Raw genomic sequence first — 24,458 nt, 5'->3', positions numbered from 1 at the left:
TTGTGCTCCCTTCCCCTCTCCCCTTTCCTTCCCTCCCTTTTTATACTTCCTCTTCCCTCCCCCTCCTTGATTTTCCTTTCTTTCTTACCCTGTTGGATAAGATAGAATTCAAGATCCCACTGGATCTAGATGTTCTTCCCTCTCAGATTTGATTTCACTGAGAGTAAGGTTTAAGTAATTCTACTTCAAGCTCTCTTCCTCTCCTTCTCATATGAGAGATCTTCCCCTCCCCTTCCCATGTGTATCTTTGTATGGGAAAGATTAATCTATTTAGTCACCCCCTATTTCTTGAAGTAAATCTTAGTATTATCGATGCTTCCCCCCCCTCCCTTTTTCTTTCTTTGCCCCCCTTTCACCAAATCTCCTTGATGCCCCAATCTTTCCCTATGAATGATTCTTCTAACTACTCTTATGATGCACTCAATTTTTGAGAGTTACACAATACATTTTCCCCATATATTAATATATATAATTTGATATAAATGTTGTCCTTATAGAAGAGAGTTTGACTTTAAGAAAAAGATAAGATTTGTCCACTTATCCCTTTCTTTCATATTTACCTTTTCATGTTTCTCTTGCTTTCTGTGATTGGATGTCAAATTTTCCATTAAGTTCTGGTCTTTTCTTAGCAAATGCTTGGAAATCTATTTTTTTGAATGCCCATACTTTTCCCTGGAAGTATATAGTCAGTTTTGCTGGGTAGTTGATTCTTGGTTGGAGACCCAGCTCTCTTGCCTTTCTAAATATCATGTTCCATGCTTTGTGGTCTCTTAGTGTGTTAGCTGCTAAGTCCTGTGTGATCCTTATGGGAACCCGCCTACATCTGAAGCTCTTCTTCTTCGCTTCTGGTAGGATTTTCTCCTTTTCTTGGAAGCTCTTGAATTTGGCGATCACATTCCTGGGGGTTTTCATTTGGGGATTTAGTATAGAGGGTGTTCTATGAACCCTTTCTATTTCTATTTTGCCCCCTTGCTCCAGAACATGTGGGCAATTTTCTTCTATAATCTCCTGTAGAATAGCAGCGAGGTTTTTGTTTATCTCTGGGTTTTCGGGGAGACCAATAATTTTGAGGTTGTCTCTTCTTCCTCTGTTTTCCAAGTCTGTGACCTTTTCAGTGAGATATTTCATGTTTTCTTCTAATTCATTAATTTTTAGGTTTGCTTTATTGATACTTGCTGTTTTGTAATCTCGCTGTCTTCCAGCTGCTTAATTCTGGTCGTTAAGGACTGGTTTTGCTTTTCAGCTTTGTCCGCCCTTCTAGTAGATGCTTCCAGCTCTTTCTCCAATTGTGAAGTCTTGTCTATCAGACTGCTGATCTCTTTCTCCCATTTTTCTTTCCAAAAGGTTTCCATCTTTTGGGCATGCTCGCTGTCTTCCAGCTTTTTAATTCTGGTCGTTAGGGACTGGTTTTGCTTTTCAGCTTTTTCTGCCCTTCTAGTAGATGCTTCCAGCTCCTTCTCCAATTGTGAAGTCTTGTCTATCAGACTGCTGATCTCTTTCTCCCATTTTTTTTTCCAAAATGTTTCCATCTTTTGGGTAAGCCCCAGTTTGAGATCTTCCAGAGCTTGTGGATAGTTTCCATTTTGGGAGGCATGTTCTGATTTTGTTTGGATTTCATCCTCATTCTCTTCTTTTCCTTGGGTACTCCCTCCATAAAAGTTTTCAATAGTCACTTTTTTCCTCCCTTTCTTCTTGGAGGCTTGATTTTGGGACATGTGAGCCATCCCTTTAGTGGTTTTATAACACTTTCTTTTTTTTGGTCTGGGATCTGGGTGATATGGGCGGGTTTTCTGTGAATTTAGGTTGCCTCAGACTAGTTCTTCCCAGCCTCCGAGGTTTCTTAGAGCGCGGGTCCCTTTGTTCAGCCCAACTGCCCAGGCAATCAGTGCAGCCCGCCCAGGTGTTTAGCTCTGCCCAGCTGTTCAGCGCAACTGCCCCAAGTTCAGGTCTGCATCCCCCTGAGCTCAGCGCAGGATTCTCCCGTGAAACCACCCTGAGAGGTCATTTCCTTGCAATCTTTAGATCCCAAGGACCCTCGTGTGCCCCTCCTCCCCCCAGACAGAGATGTTCTCACTCACTCGTTGTCCCAGTGAGGGCTCTGATAGGTTACTCTGGTTTGGGGGGGGGGGAAGGGGCTGCTCCGTTCATGTTTTTGTGCAAGCTTTTCCTCCTCCTTATAGTGTGGTAATGTTCAAACCCCACATACCTTCATTTCTGTGGAGTACTGGAGAGTCGCTCTGTTCGTCCAAAGATGATTTTTATGCTCTTTTGAGGTAGTCTATTTTGTTCGGTACCTGAGAGAGGAAGTGAGTCACGTCTAGATTGCAGCCATATTTACCCGGAAGTCCATGGGTTATTTTTATTAAAAGGTTGGACTGGATTATTTAAGAATATAGGATCACTAGGAATTTAATTTATTCCAAAGAGATTTATTTACAATTTATTTACAAAATGTAGAAAGAATTAAGTAGGAAATCATAGAGAGGGTAGGGTAAGATATCTAGCCTAAGCACTAAGTAATTTACCCCTGTCCCCTGGCTCAACCTAGGCAAGGCTAGTTAGTCCTTAGCCAGATGGGGCCTTGGCCTTGAGCTGATGACTTGGCAACACAGGGAGCCTCTCTCAAGAGGGTCGTCTCTCCTGAGGCTAGTCCCTACATAAAATCCAAAGAAAGGGAGTGAGCATTTCACTCACTACATGCCAATCCAAAGGGGAAGCAGTCTGAGATCTCAAGCCTGAAGTCCTACAATGTCACGTTGAAGACCAGAGAGAGCGGAGCACCCTCACAGGAAGTTTCTTGACATTTTTTAACTTTAATTTTCTTTTCATCACTTCCGGTGACTTCTTTCACTTGACCTGTATCAATTACAGTTAAAGCTTTTGCTTAGGACTACCCAGGGGGAAGTCAGTAGATTCTAATTAGTCATCCACTATCTCACAGGTGGGTCACAGACCTCCCCCACTTAAGTGTGAATGGGGTGCATATGTTTTTGGGGAATAAATCTACAAATGGGCAGGGGAGAGTTAATTTAATGTTCACATTAGAGACCTTGTTCTGTGTGACTAGTCTGTAACCTGTAAGTTTTTCAGCATTTGAAATCTTAATATTACATATTTTTAAAAAATCAACCAAACTAAGTGATTTTCATGTGTTTTTTGGCTATTTGTTCTTTCTCTGATGTTGGAAAAATCACTTGATGTGCCATCACTTCCTAGTCTATGAGAATGAGAGGAGTGGACAGAATGATCCTTAGAGGTCTGTCCCAGCCCCAAATCCTACTAGTTCATTATCAGCTTCCTTCCTCTAGGTTTAGTATGGAAATAATAATGAAAATTGTGGAGGAAATAAATTTTACTTGATCTAGAGTCTTGATTTTTAGATTCATTCTTTTTTTTTTTAACCAATCCTTTAAAATGACAATTTTATAGCTTGTAATAGACTGTCCTTTTAAGATATTTATGGTAGTAGATATGAATTGGAGCAATGGCACCAGGAAATAAGATAGAGGAAAGGCCAAGATCTGCACTCCTTTCCTCCGATCTCACTTCCTGTTCCTCTCACAGTTGATCCTAACAGCTCTCCAAAGATGGCAAGTTATTAGCAGTTTCAAAATACTAATCTCACACTATAGTTCTTTTCTAAAAAAAGGGGTTTATTCTTGAATAAGGGAATTTAGAGGGATGGGAGAAGGAAAGTGGGAATATCAGTTCTCTTTAACTTTTTATGAAGTTCAATACAGGGGAAATGAAATTAATTGTCTAATAGGGGATATCATTGATGAATTGAAAAGGCTCTTCAGAGCTAAGCTGTTCTTCACAGCTAAGCTCCACTCTTCAATATTGAGTCAATGAATAGTCAGGAATCCAGAGCAAGCCTGTCTATTAGCCTTCTTCCCTAGTCTCCCAGGGCAGAAGTGATTTTCTTTAGCTGCTGGCTTTCCAACTTCCTTCTCCTCCTCAGATTCTCCCGGGAATTTTCCTTCTCTCTCGTTGATTGACAGTTCATTCAACATTTCATTTCCTTGCATTTGTTTGCCAATCTCACTGGTATTATAATCTCTTCTTCACAAGCTATAATGCTCCAAAGATCTGTGATTTTATGTACCTTCTACTGTTTAATTTATGCTAAGGGAGTAATGTAGGTATAGAATAATTGGATTTTTGATAATATACCATCACTTTTTGTTCTTCGATCTAGAGAGGTTTTAAAAATGTTATCTTGTATAAGAATAGTCAAAATAATTAAATATATGTTGCTTATTTTTAGGTTGTGGTTACATTAATGAAAAAATCAGAAAAAAAAGAAAAGCCTTTACATAAATTAAATATGTCACAGCTTGGAGTCGAAGCCAGAGTTAAGACCTATGATATGACTGCTAAAATGTATCTCAAAAAAATTAATATGCAATCTCATAATTTCTCAGGTAAGTGTTAAATGTGGGCTTAATATAAAAATTCATAGCAGAAAAAAATCTTTCTGTTCTTTCTCATTAACATGCTAAGGAACTATAGAGTTGTATTCTAACACATTGTATGTTGCAATTTTTAGTAAATTTTAATTTTCTCTTGAGTTCATTGTTTAACAGAAACATTTGTTAAATTTTTAGAAGGATAATTGTAGTTAGTAAAATAGAGACAGTTGTCATCTTTTATAAGTTAATATATCTTATACATTAGGGTTTATTAATACAGAACAATTCTTGACATTGAAGTTTTAAAATAATTGTTTTTGGGTGAATGTTTTAAGTGTGTTGATTTCTCAAGCAAGTCTTTTTTTTCTTATAGATTCTAAAGGAGAACCTGTTTATATTATTAACTCTTGTAATATAAGTCATGAACCACTTCTAAAAATGGAATTCATAAAGGTATTGCTGTTTATTTTCTAGAATTCTTCAATATTTGTATGTATGGAGTAATGCTATTTGCATTTTAGTCCCTCTTCTCCTTCATTTAATATTTTAAAAAGTGTGTAATGGTATATGTTTACAGCAAATTATTTAAACTTGTTTACCCTGGTCTGTTGCTACCTTTTGGAAATTTCTATACATCTTTAACATTTTCAATCTCACTTATTAGAGAATTACCAACTCAAAATCAAATACCTTTGATTTGAGAAAAAAGAATAGCACAAACTAATCATAGGATGATAAGATCCTAGAGTTAGAGCTGAAAATAATTTTAAGAGAACATTTAGTACAACTCCTCACCCTTTATTTACAGATGAAGAAACTGAAGCAAAAGCAGTCAAGGTCATGGTCACAGATGTAGTAAATAAATGAGGCAGGAATTATATCCAGGTTTTCATGACATTAAGTCCAGTGCTCCATTTACTATCCACCTAACTGCCTATAATTACACATCATTATTATTTTTTGGTTCATATCTACATGATTTTCTAGTCATTTGTCTCTATCTTGCATCACATATATAGTCATTTACCATAATCTACTCTGACAAACCCTGCATCTTCTTTCCCTTCATCTCTATATTATCACCTTTCAAGTTCAGGCCTTCCTTTAATCTCACCTAGGATATTGTAGCCTCCTAACCAATCTCTTTGTTTTCAATCTTTCCTCCTCCAAATGTAGCCTTCACATAGCTATCAAAAGTCTTCCTAAAGCAAGATCCAACTATCTTACTCTTCTGTTAAAAAAAAATTCACATATGCAAAGTATTAATGAGAATTAACTCCAGAAGTTTTGTTTTAGCTTTTCTTTTTGGTTTTATTCAACATTCTTACTTTACAAGCAAGGAATCTGAAACCTAAAGAGGCTTAGCCACTTGCACATAGCAAGTTAGTACCGGGGACTTGTATAAGCCAGTTCCAGTGACTAACCTGGTGCTTTTTTTTTTTCCTCACATAGATGATAAATTAATGAACTTATACTGTAGCCAAAAGACCAAGACCCTTTACAGTCTGGCTTCAACCTGAATTTTTGGTTTTATTTAAAATTCTTCTTCTATACTCTCTGTGTTCCAGTCTAACTGAACTGAAACTCTTGCTGTTTCTCGGTTCTATACATTTACCTGGAAATCGCTACACTTGAAGGTCAGGGCATTTCCATCTATGGTTTCTGGAATTCTCTGCTTTAAGATCTAGTTCAAGTTCTACTTCAGTGAAACTTTCTGTGACTGATGAGTTCCATCCTCTTCTACCTCCTGCCCCATATAAAAGTTCTTTCTTTTTATTTTCCCTGTATTTCCTTATAGTGCTTTGTCTAGATTTCTTTTTTTACCCTATCATATCTTAACTCTGTATCCTACATTAGAAAAGATTGTAGATTTTGAAGCTAGGAGCAATCTTTGAGGTAATCTTGCACCCATCAAAGCTTCTTCCCTTTGTCTTAATGAATTGAGAATTTCTTGAGCACAGTGACTCATTTTTCATCTCTGTCTCCATAAGGCATAGAACGTAGATGCTTACTAATGTTGGAGCATAAAAAAACTTGATTACTTTAAATTAAGGGAGGTAAAGGAATAAAAGATTGAGGGATGAGAAGATAAATGATTGTTAAATTGAAATTCGGACTAGTTCAACTTCTTTCTCAGCAAGCAACAAACAATCTTTCAGTTTAAATCTTACTGTAATGCTGCTGTGTGACTTTGATCAAGTCGCTTCTTGGGGTCTAAGTTTTATTATCTATAAAATGAAGCAATTAATCTAGATGATATCAAAGTTTTTTTCCCACTCAAGTTATTGCATTCTTTTAATTTTAAGCTTTTATCTTCTCTATCAGTCACAAAATATATATTGCAATAAATCCTTTCTAGTAACAATATGAGCTTTTAAAAGAAGAATCAATAGTTATATATGGAAAACATTTGTACTGTTATTTTTTCTTTCCTTTATTTCTTAAGACCCTTTCTATTTTAGGTACTGAGGATCAGTTCCAAGGCAGAAGAGTGGGAAGGTCTAGGGTTAAGTAATTTGCCCATGGTCACACAGCTAGGAAGTATCTGAGACCACATTTGAACCTAGAATCTCCTATCTCCATATTTGGCTCTATCTTCACTGAGTCCCCATAGCTTTTTTTTTTCTTTTAAAAAATATAGCAGAGGAAATGTGAGTGGAGAAAATAAATAAATAGGGCACATTTAGAATATACTTGCTTAAGTTTTGTCCTACATTCAGAGTGTTCTATCATGTGGAAACATTTTTATACTGTGCATATAAATTAACCAAACTTTATTAAAAATGTGAAGGGTTTGGAAATTAATGTTTATAACCCTATAAAAAAGTCAAGAAAAGAAATTGTGTGTATGTTTTTAATGTTTATATTTAAGAGATATAATCTTATTTTACTTGCAGGCAGACAGTGATGGACCAGAATTTAAAACTATTCATAATAATACCAAACAAACAGTAAAGGTAATTACTTTATAGCTTATTCTCAGGAGTCAAAATGTGGGGGTAATCATTTAATCTAATTCCAGTAGCTGTCTCAGTTTTGGGGGTTTAAACATTGATAAAAGCCTAGTACAATGTAGCAATTTCTCTGGTAGGTGTATAAAATAGAAGACAAAGTCTCATAGGAAGATGACTTAACTTTTTGCAAGTGATTTGCTTCACTGAGTTCATTTTCAGATTGACTCAAAAGCAACAAAAAAAATGTGTACCCTTAAAAAAATCTTAGACCACTACATTTTTTGGCTTATTGTGATGTTGGCTAATTTTTTGGGCTAGTATTGTAGGAATTCCGTACAAAAACATTCTTTTAAAGAAATGGCAATTTCTAATGACTTCAGATTCAGAGTGAATTTTAGAAAAAAGTCAGAATATGATCTTTCATACTTTGTAATACCCTTTTGTACACAGAATTGTGTAGATTTATACATTTAGATTGAAGCACACATTCTTCTATGTATAAAAGATTTTAACTTCTCAAATTTAAATAAATTGCCTAAAATATATTTCAACATTGAAGTTTTTTTTTCTGAAATGTGGCCTAATTTCTTATCAAAGGGTCTGCATCTTTGATAAACTATTAGGTTTGTGAAGCTTTGGAAAACCAGGAAAAATAAAAAAATGCAATTATATTTAGAAGAATTAATGTGGAGACAGCTTTCTCTAATCCTCATTGGTGTTTTGTAATATTTTGAATGGTTATCTTGCACAAAATTTTTTAATTCCTTTTTTTTTTTGCAATTTCTAAAATCAGTTTTCTTTTGTTGTTGTTGATTCAGGTGTCATTTTCATCATTGGATTTAGTGCTCCATTTGGAATCTTTGCTATCCATCATGGACTTTTTGTCCTCTGCTGTTCCATCCCAGGGTCTTCCCTCTAATCAGAAGGGATATGAATTGAAAATGCCAATAGAGGAAACTAAAAAAACTGTTGTCAAAGCTGGTATTATTTTTAAAATAGCTATTATGCTTTATTTTTATTTTTGTAAAAACCCCTTTACCTTCTGTCTTGGAATCAATATTATAATTTATTCCAAGGCAGAAGAGTGGTAAGGGCTAGGCAGTGGGGGTTAAGTGACTTGTCCACAATCGCATAGCTAGGAAGTGTCTGAGGCCAGATTTGAACACAGGACCTCTCATCTCTGGATCTGATGCTAAATCCACTGAGCCACCTAACTGCCCCCATAACTATTATACTTTTAATCAAAATTAGAATATTAAAAAAAACCTGTTATAATTTGTAAAATAAAATGATGATAGAAATCATATTAGTTACATCAATAAGGGCAGACTAGGTCATATATAAAAGAAAAATCAAATTTAAACTTTACTTTGATTATAAGGTACTTTAGTGAGTGATTTTCACTCTCCATTAAGTTGTCATGCTCTACTCCTAATTCTATAATCCTAATATCTGATCAGCTCTATCATTTGTACATTATTTTTTTGTATTTTTCAAATTAGAAGAATATTTTATTTTTCCTAATTATGTGTAATAACATTTTTAACATTTTTTCCAAAATTATCAGATCTAAATTGTGTCCCTCCCTCTATTCCTTCCACCCTCTCAGAGATGGTAAACAAATTGATATGGGTTATTCATGTGTAATCATGTAAAATGTGCTTCAATTTTGGTCATTTTTATAAGAGAATACTCATATAAAACTCAAATCCCAAACTAGAACCATAAATAAACTAATGTGAAAAATTGTATGCTTTGTTCTGCATTCCAATTATAATAGTTCTTTCTTTGGAGGGAGATAGCATTCTCTGTCATAAGTCCATCAGAATTGTCCCAGATCACTGTATTGCAGAGATTAGCTAAGTCTTTTACAGTTGGTCATCGTACAGTATTGCTGTTAACTTTGTACAGTGTTCCCTTGTTGCTTATTTCACTCTGCCACAATTTACGTAGATCTTTCCAGCTTTGTTTGAAATCATCCTGCTCATCATTTCTTATAGCACAATAGTTATTCCATTACCAACATATACCACAATTTGTTCAGCCATTCCCCAATTGAAGGGCATTAAATATATTTTTGTAAATAAATTTTAATTTTTTTAAATTTTTGTAAGTAAATTTTTTTATAATCTATTTGGGATACAGATCCAGTAGTTGAATTCAAGATTAAAGAGTATTCATAGTTTTATAGCACTTTGGGCATAGTACTTAATTGCCATCTAGAATGGGCAAATCATTTCATAACTCCACCAAAACTGCATTCGTGTCTCAATTTTGCCACATCCCCCCTAACATTCATCACTTTCCTTTACTGTCATTGGCCAATTTGATAGTTGTGACGTGATACCTCAGAATTGTTTTAATTTGCATTTCTCTTATCAGTTTTGATTTAGATCATTTTTTCATTTGTTTATTGATTGCTTTGATTTGATTCTTCGTCTGAAAATTGCTTGTTCAAATCTTTTGACCATTTGCTATTTGGGGAATGACTTTTTCTTGTTTTTATAAATTTGACTTAATTCTCTATAAATTTGAAAAATTAGACTATTATCTGAGAAATTTGCTAGATTTTTTTGTTTTTAGTATCCCTTCTAATCTTGGTTACTTTTGTTTGTACCAAAGCTTTTTAATTTATCCCAATTAATCACAATTATTCATTTTGTGTCCTATAATGCTCTATTTCATTAGAAATTCTTCCCTTCTTCATAGGTTTTAAGTAGATTATTCTATTTTTACCCATATTAACTTATAGTATCACCCCTTGTATCTAAATCATATAATCATTTTGACCTTATCTTGATATAGGGTATGAGATATTGGTCTATATCTATATCTATATTTATATCTTTATTTTTATCTGTATCTATATATCCATTCCATAGTTTTCCTTTTTTTCCATCAGATTTTGTCATAGTAAGTTCTTATCCCAAATACTGAGGTCTTCAGGTTTTTCAAATACTTGGTTGCTAAGATCATTTAGCCCTTTATGTTCTATATCTAATCTATTCCAATGATCTACCATTCTTTTTCTTAGTTAAAATAGAAAAGATGATCTGTGGAAACTATTTCTGGTTGCTTATAACTGACTATGCTCTGGCTTGAGGCTAGAGAGAGCTACTACTAAGTATGGGGACACACTTGCCTATTGAGAGATACTAATGCAGGGGAATGCTCTGGAGTTTGCCTACTGATCCCTACTGATAACTAGTGGATCAATATTTTTCCTAATCTCCTCCTACCCTCTTTCCCTCCCTCCTTCACCCTCTCCTCCATGCCTCCCTCATCTCCCACTTCTTCTTGAAGCCTTTGACTTCTTCCCTCCCCCCTGAGTGAACTATAAAGATACTCTTTTCCTTTTCAAGTCAGGGGGTTTATTGGAAAACAGGATGGGAAACTGAGGTAAGAGGGATGAGGGTGTCCCTAATCTAAAATGAAGATTATGAGGGCTTGGGAAGTCACAACTGTGACAGAGGGACAGTTAGAGATGGAGGACAACAGTTAAAATCTTTCTTCACAAAGCCACCAATTTCAGAAGGCCCCCCTCAAGGGTCCTTCAGCCTGGGACAGAAACTAAATAATATCAGTTCAGCTTCTTCCCCCTGGCCAGTTTCAACCCCCAGAGCCCGAGACAGAATCAAAGTCCAAGATCCTGCTTTTCCTCTGTGGCCAGACCCCCAACTGCCAACTCCTGGGAACATTCCATTTGGAACCTTCTTCTTGATTGACAGACAGGTCCCCAGCCTTGTTTCTTGCATCTTGGCCTGTCCTGCAAAACCTCTCTCTCTTCATGTCTCTACCACCTAGTTTGTATGAAACTGTTTTAATCATTACTGGTTTATAGTATAATTTGAGAGTTGGTACTGCTAGGCTACCTTCCTTGATATTTTTTTCATTAATTCCCTTTATATTCTTGACCTTTTGTTTTTCCAGATGAATTTTATTTTTTCCTAGTTCTATAAAAGAATCCCTTTTAATTTTATCATGTGACACTGATTAATAAGCAAATTAATTTAGGTAGAATTGTCATTTTATGATATTAACTTAGACCTTTTCATGAGCAATTAACATTTTTCCATTTGCTTAGATCTGACTTGAGTTGTGGGAAAAGTGTTTTGTGTATTTGAAAAGTGTATTTTTAAAAATAGTTCCTGTGTTTGTCTTAGGTGTGGGTTTATTGATTATTTCTACTAACTTTTTAGTTGATTCTCTAAGTATACCATTATATCATATGTAAATAATAATAGTTTGGTTTTCTTATTCTGTACTTTAATTGCTTAAATTTCTTTTTCTTCTCTTATTTCTAAAGCTAGCATTTTTAGTGCAATATTAAATAATAATGGTGATTATAAGCATCCTTGCTTCATCCCTGTTATTACTAGGAAGGCTTCTAACTTATCCCTATTATAGATGATACTTGCTGATGATTTTAGGTAGATAATACTTATTATTTTAAAGAATGGCCCATTTATTCCTATGCTTTCTAGTTTTTTAATATGAATGGATATTCCATTTTGTCAAAGGCCTTTTCTGTATCTGTTGAGATAATCATGATTTCTTTTAGTTTGGCTATTGATATATTCAATTATGCTTATAATTTTTCTAATATTAAACAATCCCTGCATTTCTGTTATAAATCCTAGCTGTTCATAGTACATGATCCTTGTGACATATTACTATTGTCTCTTTGCTCATATTCTATTTAAAAATTTTCCATTTATATTCATTAATGAAATTAGCCTACATTTTTTTCTCTGGTTTTGGTCTTCCTGGATTAGGTATCAGCACCATATTTATGTCATAAAAAGAATTTGGTAGTATTCCTTCTTTGTCTATTTTCCCAAATAGCTTATATGGTATTGAGATTAATTATTCTTTAATTGTTTGATAAATGGATTCATAAGTGAATTCTATCAAACAAAGAATTAAGTAGAAAGAATATGAACTTTGCATAAAGATATTTTACTGAAGTACCTAATCAAATAATTGTACTTTTGAGTTATAGGGGCAGCATGATATAGTAGCAAGCAAGGTGGTGAAAGAACAATGGATTTTGATGTCAGAGTGCTGGAGTTCAAATCTTGGGCCTGATACTTAACTATGCAATTTTGAGCAAGACTCAGGAAAAAGTAATATTTTTAGGGGGATGTAATGTTTTTTGTCCTGAAGACCTACACTTAGCAAAAACTTGTTGGATTGCTTTGTAGTCACTTAACCTTTCTGAAGCTTGATAAAATGGGAATAATAATACTACCACATATATTGGTTGTTTTGAGGAAACTCTTTGCAGATCTTAAAATGCTATGTAAATATGAATTATTATTTATAGTTGGTTTTCCTCTTAATCTAGAATTTGTCTTCTTCGTTTTAACTTACTATTTAGAAATTTTAATTTCCATTCATTGAACATTAATTAAGTGCTTAATTAGGAATTGATTTTACTTTTGTTGTATTCAGAGTAGTGGAGATAGATAAAAATTAAACTAGTCCTGACCTCAAGGATCTTATTTTTGTTTAGCCTTTTTGATTATGTATGGTACTAAAAGCACTTATTGCATTGAATTTGAGACTGAATTTCTTTGTTACATTTAATTGTACTTCTCTAATCATATTTTGTTAACTTTTCAGTATCTGACATTTCCCATCAAGATGTTTTTGATTTGAAAGTCACTGCACAACTGAATGCATTTAATATCTTTGTCTGTGATCAGAAGTGTAACATTGCAGATATTAGAATAAAAGGCAAGTAATTATGTAAATCACTTTTCTTTTATCCAATATAATCTTATAGTTTAAAAAACATTACAAGTTTTATTTCAAAGTTCAATGGCTCTTTGCTTCTAAGTTTACAGTCTATGGTGGATGTGTTGTGAATAGTTAAGGGATTCCTTCGAGCAGTTTTTTACATATATACTGTATAATTTTAGAAATGAATTTTTTTAGAATGAAAAGTTATATGAGAATTTTTCCTAGTTATTTCAAATAGACTTTAAACAAAGCAGTGAAATAATTTTCACATATGTTCTATGCTGACAAAATAATTTTAAAACAACTTGTGCCATTTTTATCATGTATAAATTCTTAGACAGTAGTCATGACAATTTCATTCCTTTTTCAGACATTATATTGGAGCAGAATTATTGAATACAAAAGTGAAACTGGTAAAAATTGTATGCTTTTAAGATTGCTAGTATGTGTCAAGAATCTGAAAATATTTTTTAAAGCCTCATTAATAGGTCTCAGAAATCATTTCATGATAATATTTGTGTACTCTTGAATAAAATCATTCTCATGCATTTAATGTTGAGCAGTTTGGAGGTAGTTTATTATTTGTTTTTTTCACACTTACTTTCTGTCTTAGTAACAACTTTGATATAGAAGAGTGGTTAATGCGGTTAAGGGACTTTGTCTAGGGTTACACAGCTAGGAAGTGTCTGAGAACAGAATTGAACCCAGCATCTCTCAACTCCAGTGCTGGTGCTATATCTATTGGGCTGTCTAACGTCCATATTACTTGTAAATATATGTAGGACTGATTAATTACTTCTTAAATGTAAAATCTGTTAGTAGGTTTATAATTTGTTTATAAGATGTACATTTTTTCAATATGTATGTTTACTTACTCTCTCCAGGAAGTTGTAATTCATCTTTATAAGAATTTTTTTTCAGAGATCTGATTTGATAATTATCCATGTTGTAGGCTTAGTGCAGGATCAGAAAAAATATAGTTAAATGGAACATCTCTTTAGTAAAATATCTGCAGTTTGTCTCTGTCCTAATAAATGTTCAAATGTTTATCAAGTATAATAATTTGCTGAGGCAATAACACACTTAGGATATATTTGGATATTTAAATGAAGACTTTAATCTCAATTTTCCCCTATGATATTAATGGCTCTATTGCTCTTTTTAATTGAGATTAATTAATTTGCCCTAAGATGTTTTGTAATCATGGGGGATTTTCTGTTTTTAAATAAAGACTTTCTTGAATGTGATGTTAGAAATATTAGTGACTATGTAAAGGTTTTGATTGGATCATAGATCTGAGCTCACACTTGAAGGAACTTTGGGGGCTCTTTTGTTCAGTCTTTTTGTTTTTCAGATGAAGACCCTTAGGCTTAAGCTAGTTAAGTGGTGTGACCATGGTGACACAGGGAGTAAGTGACAGGCACAGAGGCAGGATTTTAATAGAGACCCTGGAACTTCAGAGTTATTATTTTTCCCCATAGTACTACTGCTACCTTCTAATATGATGAAATAAATTCTTACCAGTAGACTGGCAAACAATCAGTTGTCATTGTATTGGAACATGCAAGGCAATGTTTATTTTTAGTTGGAAATAATTTAAAATTATGATGTCATTTATGAAAGCAATTCAGCTAGTGTTCTCTAGTCTTCAGTTTTTATTAATCATTAGCCCCTCCTTAGGCTAGTTTTAATCATTAAGTCTTGATTATCTGTAATGGATCAATCAGTTAGTCAATCAAAAAGATTTATTAAGCCTCTGCTGTGTGCTTGGTACTTTGCTAAGCACTGGAGATACAAAAAGAGGCAAAGGACAGCCCCTGTCCTTAAGAAGCTTAAAATCTATTAGAACAAAATTGTCACATTATTAATGATTGTCTTCAGTATTCTAGAGATATTTGCTGAAACTTTTCACAGCTCTATTTAAATTGCTTAGTTTTTCTCTGAAGAGGCTTTTTGACCTTACCAGTAGTAGCATCTAAATAAATACTTTAAATTTGGTTTAGTTAAAAACCATTCTTTTTAGCAAAGAGAATTGTTGTTGTTATTCTGTATCTTAAAAGGATACCACTTTGCTTAAATATTGCTAGATTTACTTTTTATTGTACTTGAATGTAAGAGAGAGAACTAATTGTTTCCTACAGGAATGGATGCATCTATTTCTGTGCAGTCGAAGGAGACAGAAGTTTTTGCCAGGCTTAAAGATATCATAGTTACAAATGCTGATCCAGTGTCCATTCATAAAAAGGTGATTTTTAATAAATAGAAATTTCAAGAATAAAGTTTATTTTTGGTAAATTGGATTAGAGAAACAATTAAAAAAAAAAAGGTTTGTGAAAGCTTTTATGACCAGGAAAATAACTGAAATGTTCCCAAAGTAAAACTATTTAACAACAAAAAGATCAGTGGGAAATATATTCATATATGTATATATCTATCTGTCTTCATCTTTATAGATGAAGGAACTAAGGCTCTTGGCAGTTAGGTTATTTGACCATGGTAACACAGGAAGTATCAGAGGCAAGATTTTAATGGAGGCCCTTGAACATTAGAATTAGCACTTTCCACTACAGTATCTCCACTGCCTTCTTATAATAAAATAAATCATTAAAAGGTACTGGTTAATGTTCGGCATTCAGCCTAATGTTACATGCAGTGAAATGCGTATGTATGTGTATATATTCCCAACTGACTTTCTCTCTCTTTTCCCTTCTCTCAATTTTTATTGATAGTTTGATTAAAAATAACATATTAGTTGTCTCAGTTTTCTCTTCTGTCTTCAATTGATTCATAAAATTTGCCATTATGAAAGAATCATACTCTTATTAGAGGAAGAAGGCTCATAAAATTAAACTGGTGTGATAACACAATGTGATACTTTCAGGCTGTCTCTATAGTGGGAGATGAAGTCTTTAGGTTCCAAATGACTCTTTATCCAGATGCCACAGAGGGAAAAGCCTATACTGACATGTCTAAAGTAGATGGTAAACTAAGTCTTAAAGTTGGCTGCATTCAAATTGTTTATCTTCATAAATTCTTCATGTCTCTTCTGGTAAGTTTCTTTTCTATTCACTTTTTTTTTTACATTGGGACCTAAACAATTTTTGTGACCATGTTCGAACTGAGGTAGTTAAAAATGTTCCATATTTAACATTATCAAGCCCCATTTATAAAACATACTATTTGTGTGACCTGAGATAAGGAACTGAACTTTTCATTGCCCTAAACATCTCTATAAGAAAATTAGTTGTAGAGCTTGTGCCATTTTGCATTAGTAGAGGGAGTTTCCTCATTTGGACTTATCATGAAATCTCATTTCTGGACTAAATCAAGAGAAAAAACACCTTTAAGACTTTTTCTTGGCATATGTCAGTTATTAGCAAATAATAGATATTAGAATTAATCAATTGTCTCTCTGATTTTAGCCTATGAGTTTCTGTAAGAACTGGAGCATTTTATTTTACATGTTGCTTTTTGGAGGAAGTTCATTTAACTTCTAAAAATCACTTTTTTCTCCTAAGGATATAATTGTTTTTTTCATTGAAATTTTTAAGTGGAAGGAACATATGAAATTTTATCAAATTCGATCTCAAAATAGTCTCACATTCATCAGATGTTGATTAGGTACCAATTTGTGTGAGGCATTTTTGCCAGGCAGTGGTGACATAGCATTAGATATGACACAAATCTTGTTTTCAAGTAGCTTTTATAATTTCATGTGTATGCCAAATACGTAAAGTATGGTAATTAAAAAGAAGACTTTTTAAGGAGGGGTCTAGACAATGTTGCATTATATATTTGAAGAGGAAAAGGACACTTTCATACCAAGGGAGATCCAAGATTTGCTTCATGGAGGTGATGGCCCCTGAGATGAGCCTTGAAGGATGGGATAAAGATGAACAAATAGAATGGTAGATGGAGAGGGAGAGTCCACTATAGGAAGTGTTCTAATTATTTATATAGCTGTTTATTAAAAATAAAAAATGTTATTCATTTCGGTGATTCAGGATAACTATCTGTAATATAGACTTGTCATTTAATGGATATAACGAACATTTGTTAGATCCCTTTACCAATGCATATTATTAGCACATTTCCTCATCAGTTACTTAAAGTATGGGGAGAGACAACTTCTATACATCTGTTTTAAAAAATCTTCAATTAGCTATTAGAGCCACTTTTCTTGAGAAGAGTATTTCCTTTTCCATTCTCTACCTTTTGGGGTTTTTATTTAAAAAAACCCAACAACTACCAAATTCATCAAAGGTGAATATTCATATTATCTGCATTGTTCAGTTCTTCACTTTTTGTGTAAATATGCTTGTTTTCACTCTTTGAGATGATGTTCCCTTCCTACAGAACTTCCTCAACAATTTCCAGAAAGCTAAAGACGCCCTGAGTACTGCTACAGCCCAGGCTGCAGAGAAGGCTGCTTCTAGTGTGAAAGATTTTGCTCAAAAGAGTTTCCGTCTTTCCATGGACATCAACCTGAAAGCACCAGTTATTTTTATCCCTCAGTCTTCAGTATCCCCTAATGCTGTTTTAGCAGATTTAGGTTTAATCAGAGTTGAAAACAAATTTAACTTGGTCCCTATGGAAAAATCTTCTCTTCCTCCAGTCATTGATAACATGGATGTACAACTCACTCAGTTGAAGTTGTCAAGGTATAAATACACATTTCCCCCATGTAATTGAATAATGTGGCATTTAATAAAATGTAATTTAGAATTTTGTTTGGGTATGATATCTCAGTAATTGTTTTATCCTAATATCATCACCAAATCATTTGGTGTGTTTAGAAAATTCCTTTAATTAAATTAATTTTGTCAAATTAATTACATTTCTCAAACATTTAATTAACATGTAACAAACTTATATATGCTGAGGGAGGTACAAAGATAGGTAAGATATAATTCTTGCCCTCATGGAATTTATAGTTTTGTAGATATAATTAGACATCAGTATGTTCAGGGTCTGATTTCATTAGTTGGGTCCTTCTTCCCCTCATGGAAATCAGAATCTCTCTCTCTATGATTTAATCTTCAAGAGCTGTTGTGGCTAAAAAAATTCATCATATCAGCCACTGACATAGTCTACTAAGGGGTTCTTACTTCCCAACTTTATGTAGGCTCTTCTGGCACACCCTTGGAGAACCCAGGGTCACTTCTGTTGCATACTGTAGTGAGGAATAAGTCATAATCACAAATAAATAAAGGATACTGTAAAAGTACAAAATAGGTGGAAAATGTTATGGCAGTTCAAAAGAGTTTTTAGAATTTACATCTAGGTTTTTCCAGTGTGTGAAACTTGTCCATTAAAGTAATACCTTTATTAAAATCATTAAAAAAACAATAAAAAATAGTTGTTCTCAGTATATTACTACTTAGGAGACAGTTTTCAATGACCATAAATTCACAGAATTATACAAATGTTATGGAGATACTTCATTCAGTGATTGTGCCTATAAGCTTATTTAGGCCATTGGACACTGTATACAATTGATCTCAGCAATTTAATCCTTTTTTAAAAACAACAGACTTTATGTTAATTTTCTTGTTATATATAAGTTTGATGGTAGTATATTAAACTTAGGAGACAGTTTTCAATGACCATAAATTCACAGAATTATACAAATGTTATGGAGATACTTCATTCAGTGATTGTGCCTATAAGCTTATTTAGGCCATTGGACACTGTATACAATTGATCTCAGCAATTTAATCCTTTTTTAAAAACAACAGACTTTATGTTAATTTTCTTGTTATATATAAGTTTGATGGTAGTATATTAACTAACAATAATTAATACAGGTCTCTTAAAAGAGTTCTAATTTCTTGTTTCCAATCTTTAAATTGAAACTCTTATAGAAATGTCTAATGTATTGTTGAGAATGTAGATTTGTTTATTAGGTCTATGGAATGGCATGAACATTATTGTTTAGAAAGTTGGATAGATTAAGGATAAAGACAGGTTAAAATAAAAATGTGGTGCTACTTGTTAGTGCTACAGCATAGGTAACAGGAATAAGATAAGTAATATAGCATTTCTTAGTGTACATGTCAGATCTCTAAGATTTGATATAGTTTCCCTTCTAGTTTGATGATATTTCTAGTGTACTATATACATGAGGTAGATTGTGAATGTCTTTCTCTGCCCTTCAATTTTGGCAGTTCTTCTACATTGGTTGCAACTTCCTAAACTGTTACATTCTTTTCTGTTAGCTTTTTCAAATCATATATTTATATATCAGCAAGGATAAAAAACTCAGTAACTGTATTGTAGGATATTTGTGGTTTGGGAACCTCAATCAATATTAATTATGATTGTCCTAAAAAATTAGTATGATTATTGTTTATTGAAAAATAAGGCTACTCAACTTGTAAAGTGAAAAGGCATTTTATAAACTCTTTCAATGTGATTTTAAGTATTGTAGTTTGTAAGAATACAAATATTAATCTTTGTTCATGAAGAAATAATAATAAAACTATTCTCCATTATAATCAGTTGCATTTTTGTTTCACACTTCTAACAATTTTGTTTTCTTCTCAGAACTATTTTGCAGACTGAATCTGCAATACCTGATATTGAAATTTTGCAACCAGTGAATATGCATTGGTCTATCCAACGGAACTTAGCAACAGAGTGGTATACACAAATCCCTGGTATAAAGATAAAAGGAGACCTGAAACCAATGCAGGCAAGTTTGGAAAAAATACTATGGAAATCGTTTTGTGTTTTTCATTGTGTAGCTCTCATGGTGACAAGGTTCAAAGTGATATCTGGAGAGGGATTAATGAGTTAATTGTAAACGATGTCATTTTGTTTTTCTGCACTTCCCCATTTTCTATTATTGCATCGTGTTCAGGTACTGTGGATAAAAATCTAAGAAGTCTTCTTTTAAAGTGGCTTCAAAATATAATTTGTAATGCCACCGTGGTTATTGCTGCGTTTCCTTTTTCATATATAAGTGTCTGATTAATTAATAACTTTGCAAATAAAATATTTATGATTTTATAATTTTGTGTTTTAATTATCTTCCACAAATAAATTGTGACTGATTTTTAGATTGCCCTCAGTGAAGAAGATTTAACCATTCTAATGAAAATTTTAATGGAAAATCTTGGAGAAGGATCTTTACAGCCAAGTTCCTTACAATCAGAGTGTCCAAGAGTGAAGATGGAAATATCTCAGGATGGTTCTGATCATGAGAGAGGTAATAGCTAAGGTTTTTGCTAAAGTTGGCAGGGCATGAGGGGGGGAGGAATTTTTTTAATTAAATTTTTAAAAATTTGGTAGAATTATTTCTGCAGTTTACAATTAAAATGCAAGGTATTTAGCTATCTAGAGGAGAAAAAAATTGTACAAATACAAGAAGGAAGAAAGATCATAGACACATATACTCAGATGATGAACTAACCAGCAACTTGCTATGTATGGTATGAACATTATGGCACAGGAAAGTAATGCTTCAGTTATTTGGTGACATTGGGAAAAATAAAGCATTTTATCAGGTAATTAATGTTTATTATGTTAAGCATTCAATACTTTCTTGTTAATTAGGTTTGATAGAAATCTTTCTAAATTTTATTATATTCTTTTTTTTTTAACTGGTTGTTCAGGTTATAGTTTAACTCTTTCTTCATAGTTTAAGAAGATGGTACTGTAGTTAGTACACTGTATTTGGAGTCAGCAAGATTTGACTTCACATAGTCCTTTTGACATATAATAGCTTTGTGATCTGGGACAGGTCCCTTAACTTCTGTGACCTTCAGTTTCCTTGTTTATTAAGTTATGGGGTTGGACTGGATATTTTTTTTGGGTTCCCTCTCTTTCTCTTCTCTGCTTTCTCTGCACTTTCAGTAACCTCATCAAGTCAGATACTTCACAATTCTGTTTGTCTAGCCATAGTTTCTCTCCTGAGCTTCCAGCTCCATACCACTAATTGTTGGTTGATCATTCAAATTAGATTTACTACAGTGGTCTCAAATTCAACATATCCAGTATAGAACTCATTATTCTTTCCTTTGTGTTCATGCATGGTATGCCTTTTCACTGTTTCTCCCTTGCCTTAAATGAACCCTTTCCTATCTTCTACTTCAGGATTCTCCTCTAGTTTGCAGCTCAAGTAACACATCTACGTTAAACCTTTTCTCCCAATTGCTAGTGCTTTCTTTATCAGAATATTTTGTATTCATTTGTATTTTTTCTGTTTATTTCTTTTGAATTAATGTATACAGAATTCCAAAAGTCTTAAAATAGTTTTAAGGTATTAAAGCTATAGATATCAGTCTCCCCAAGTGGAATATTAGTTTTTTGAGTAGAATTTCATTCTTTATATTTGTTTTTCTAGCACTTAGCATAGTTCATGGAACATTGTAGGTGCTTAATAAATTTTAAAGATCTTCAAAGGAAGCAGTTCTATAAATTTATTCAATAATTTGTTCTGTTAGATAACAGTTCGGTCTTCCTGTTTAATTCCTCAATACTGCAAATTATTGCCTTTTGATCCAGCTACATATGGAAAATCATCCTCTAAATAAAAAGATGTCCACGTTGAACGGGAAAAAATAATAAATAGTAATGTAAAGGGAGATTGGAAAGATAGGATGAGAACTCATGGCAAAAGACTTCAAATTCACCCTCCCAAAAGTTAAGTGTTTTATAGAAGAAATAGTGAATTATTGGAGTTTAGGGAGTAGGAGAGTGCCATGGTTCTGTTTTCACTTGTAGAAAATCACTTTAGCAGGAGTGGGGAAAGACCTTTATTCAGTCAGACGAGTTAGGCCATTATAATCATACAGGACAGAGGTGATGAGAATCTGAATTAAAATGGTAGCTGTTTAGTAGAGAGAATGGGTCAGATGTGAGGGATGTTGTGGAAATAGGAACAACAAGATTTGGCAACTTGTATGTGTAGTGTGAAGGATATTAATCAATTAAGGAAAGTGCCAGCATTACAGACTCAGAGGACAGAAACAATCGTAGTGTTTTGATAGATATAGGGAAGTTTGGAAGAAGAAAGGAAAGATAATGAAGCTATTGCAAAAATCTAGAAAGATTACAGTGAAGAATAGTATTAGAAGGATCCTTGTGGGGAAAGTAAATATGAAAAATGTTTTGGAGATAGGATCAAGAAGACTTGGTAACTGGACATACATATTTTTATGTGTGTCTGTGCGCACATACACGCATGTGTGTGCATACATGTTGTTATTGATTTAGTTGTGCCTCTACTAACGGTGAGAGGATAAACTAGATGGTCTTTTGAAGTCTTTAAATTTCATATGTGTGTGTGAAAATGCCAATATAGAATACATACTAACAGTCTTTTTAAAATACTACCACCTTTTACTTTCAAATAAAATTTTGAAAAAGGTAAAGCAGCCATTATTAATCCTCATTATACAAATTGAGAAATTCTTTTTTACAAAGATAATAAAAGACTTAGTCAAGGTCAATAGAAATTGTATCCATGCCCTTTATAATTAAATAGATTTTATCTATGCTACTTACAGAATATTAGGTTAGTTTGGAAAAGATCTCTTTTCCATTAAGATTCTTAACTTATAAAACTTGGGAAAATATTTTGGTAAAGAAAGAAAAATTCCTAGATTTTCCTTTATTTGTAAATAAAAAAAATGTTATTTTTTTTAGGTTCAGTATTATGTACTTTTGAACAAGACATGACAGACTTGAAGATTTCTGACAGTCAAGATGTTACTCTTCAATTTGATTTTCACTTTGAGTCCCTTTCACTTGTCCTCTATAACAATGATGTAAATCAGGTATGTAGTAAATTTCTCTAGTAGGAATTGTAGCTAAACAAAATAGAATATATCTCTGCTCCCAAACATATTCTAGTATTATTAAACTAAAGAAATATTTCAGACATGCTATTGGAATACCTTATATATAAGAAGCACTGATGTATTTATTGAGTCAATAAATAGCATTGTGAATTCTTAAAAACCCACTAGGTTTTATAGCAAATTTCTCTGATAAAGAACTCATTTCACAATATACAGAGGACAAGTCAAATTTATAAGGACATGATTTATTCCCCAATTAATAAATGGTCAAAGGATATAAACTGGCAGTTTTCAGAAGACACCTAAGCTATCTATAGTTGTAGGAAAAAATGCTCTAAATCACGATTAATTAGAGAAATGCAAATTAAAACAACCCAGAGTTACCACCTCTTGCCTATCAGATTGACTAATATGACAGTAAAGGAAATTGATAAATGTTGGGGGGAATATAGCAAAATAGGGTCACTAATTCATTGTTGATGGAAATGTGAACTGATCCATTCTGGAGGGCAATTTGGAACATATGCCAAAGAGTATAAAACTCTGTATATGCTTTGAACCCAGCACTACAACTACTAGATCTGTATTCTATAGAGATAAAAGGAAAGGGACCTTTATGTTGAAAAATATAGGAGCTCTTTTTGTGGTGGTAAAGAATTGGAAATCGAGAGGATATCAGTCAATTGGGGAATGACTTAACCATTTGTGGTATTTGATGGTAATGGAATACTATTGTATTTTAAGAAATAATGAGCAGGGTGCTTTCAAAAGATATGAAATGATGCAGAAAAATGAGCAGAACATTATACACAATAACAACAATATTGTATGATGACCAATTGTGAGTGACCTAGCTGTTCTTATTAATATAGTTATCCAAGACCATTCCTAAGGACTTAGGATGAAATGCTATCCACTTCCAGAGAAAGAACTACTGGAATCTGAATGCAGATCGAAGCATACTTTCTTAAACTTTCTTTATTTTTTAATCTGCATTTTTTGCAATATGGTTAAAATGGATATAAGTTTAGAATGACTTCATATGTAATCAAATTGCTTCCCTTTTCAAGAAGAGAAAAGGATATATGGAGGACTGGAGAAAATTTGGAACTTAGAATCTTAAGAAATTAATTCCAAAATTGTTTAAACATGCAATTGAGAAATATTTAATGAAATAAAAATATATTCAGAGAAAAAAGGGAAAAAAAAGCTAGGTCTCTAAAGTTCTATTTTATTTGCTAAATTTGCAAACATATTTTACTAGTTGGTGTTTACTCGTTTCCACTAATATAATGGCTTATAGCAGTTTCATGTACACATGCAAATAAGTGTTAATACTAACAGATAAGAGTACTGCCAACAAAGTGGTTTGTGAAGTCCCAAAGTAGGCAAGGTCATTATGATCCTGGTAATTTAAGTAGAGTGCCATAAAAGAGGGGAATTTAAGTTGGATATTGAGAAAAGAGTGAGGAAGAACTTGTTGTTGTCAGGAATAGTATGAGCCGAAGCACAGAGACTAGAAAGCATATGATGGCCAAAAT

The 24,458-nt window shown here is 33.1% G+C and overlaps 1 protein-coding gene across 4 annotated transcripts in view; it reads left to right on the top strand.

Annotated features, from left to right (window-relative positions):
• Nucleotides 1-24,458, top strand: part of VPS13C (vacuolar protein sorting 13 homolog C) — a 213,826-nt gene that overhangs the window by 126,120 nt on the left and 63,248 nt on the right. For all 4 annotated transcript variants that reach the window (XM_056807955.1, XM_056807953.1, XM_056807969.1 and 1 more), the window contains 11 exons: nt 4,268-4,424; nt 4,786-4,865; nt 7,310-7,369; nt 8,185-8,347; nt 12,992-13,105; nt 15,253-15,356; nt 15,993-16,160; nt 17,468-17,772; nt 19,658-19,805; nt 20,174-20,321; nt 22,763-22,893. In XM_056807955.1, the coding sequence (XP_056663933.1) occupies nt 4,268-4,424; nt 4,786-4,865; nt 7,310-7,369; nt 8,185-8,347; nt 12,992-13,105; nt 15,253-15,356; nt 15,993-16,160; nt 17,468-17,772; nt 19,658-19,805; nt 20,174-20,321; nt 22,763-22,893 (1,578 nt within the window). The remainder of the gene's footprint in view (nt 1-4,267; nt 4,425-4,785; nt 4,866-7,309; nt 7,370-8,184; nt 8,348-12,991; nt 13,106-15,252; nt 15,357-15,992; nt 16,161-17,467; nt 17,773-19,657; nt 19,806-20,173; nt 20,322-22,762; nt 22,894-24,458) is intronic.

Source organism: Monodelphis domestica, chromosome 1 (assembly GCF_027887165.1).
Source record: "Monodelphis domestica isolate mMonDom1 chromosome 1, mMonDom1.pri, whole genome shotgun sequence".
In the NCBI taxonomy this organism is placed as follows: Eukaryota; Metazoa; Chordata; class Mammalia; order Didelphimorphia; family Didelphidae; genus Monodelphis; species Monodelphis domestica.
Note: the sequence above shows the minus strand (reverse complement) of the source record. Positions and strands in the feature narration are given on the sequence as shown.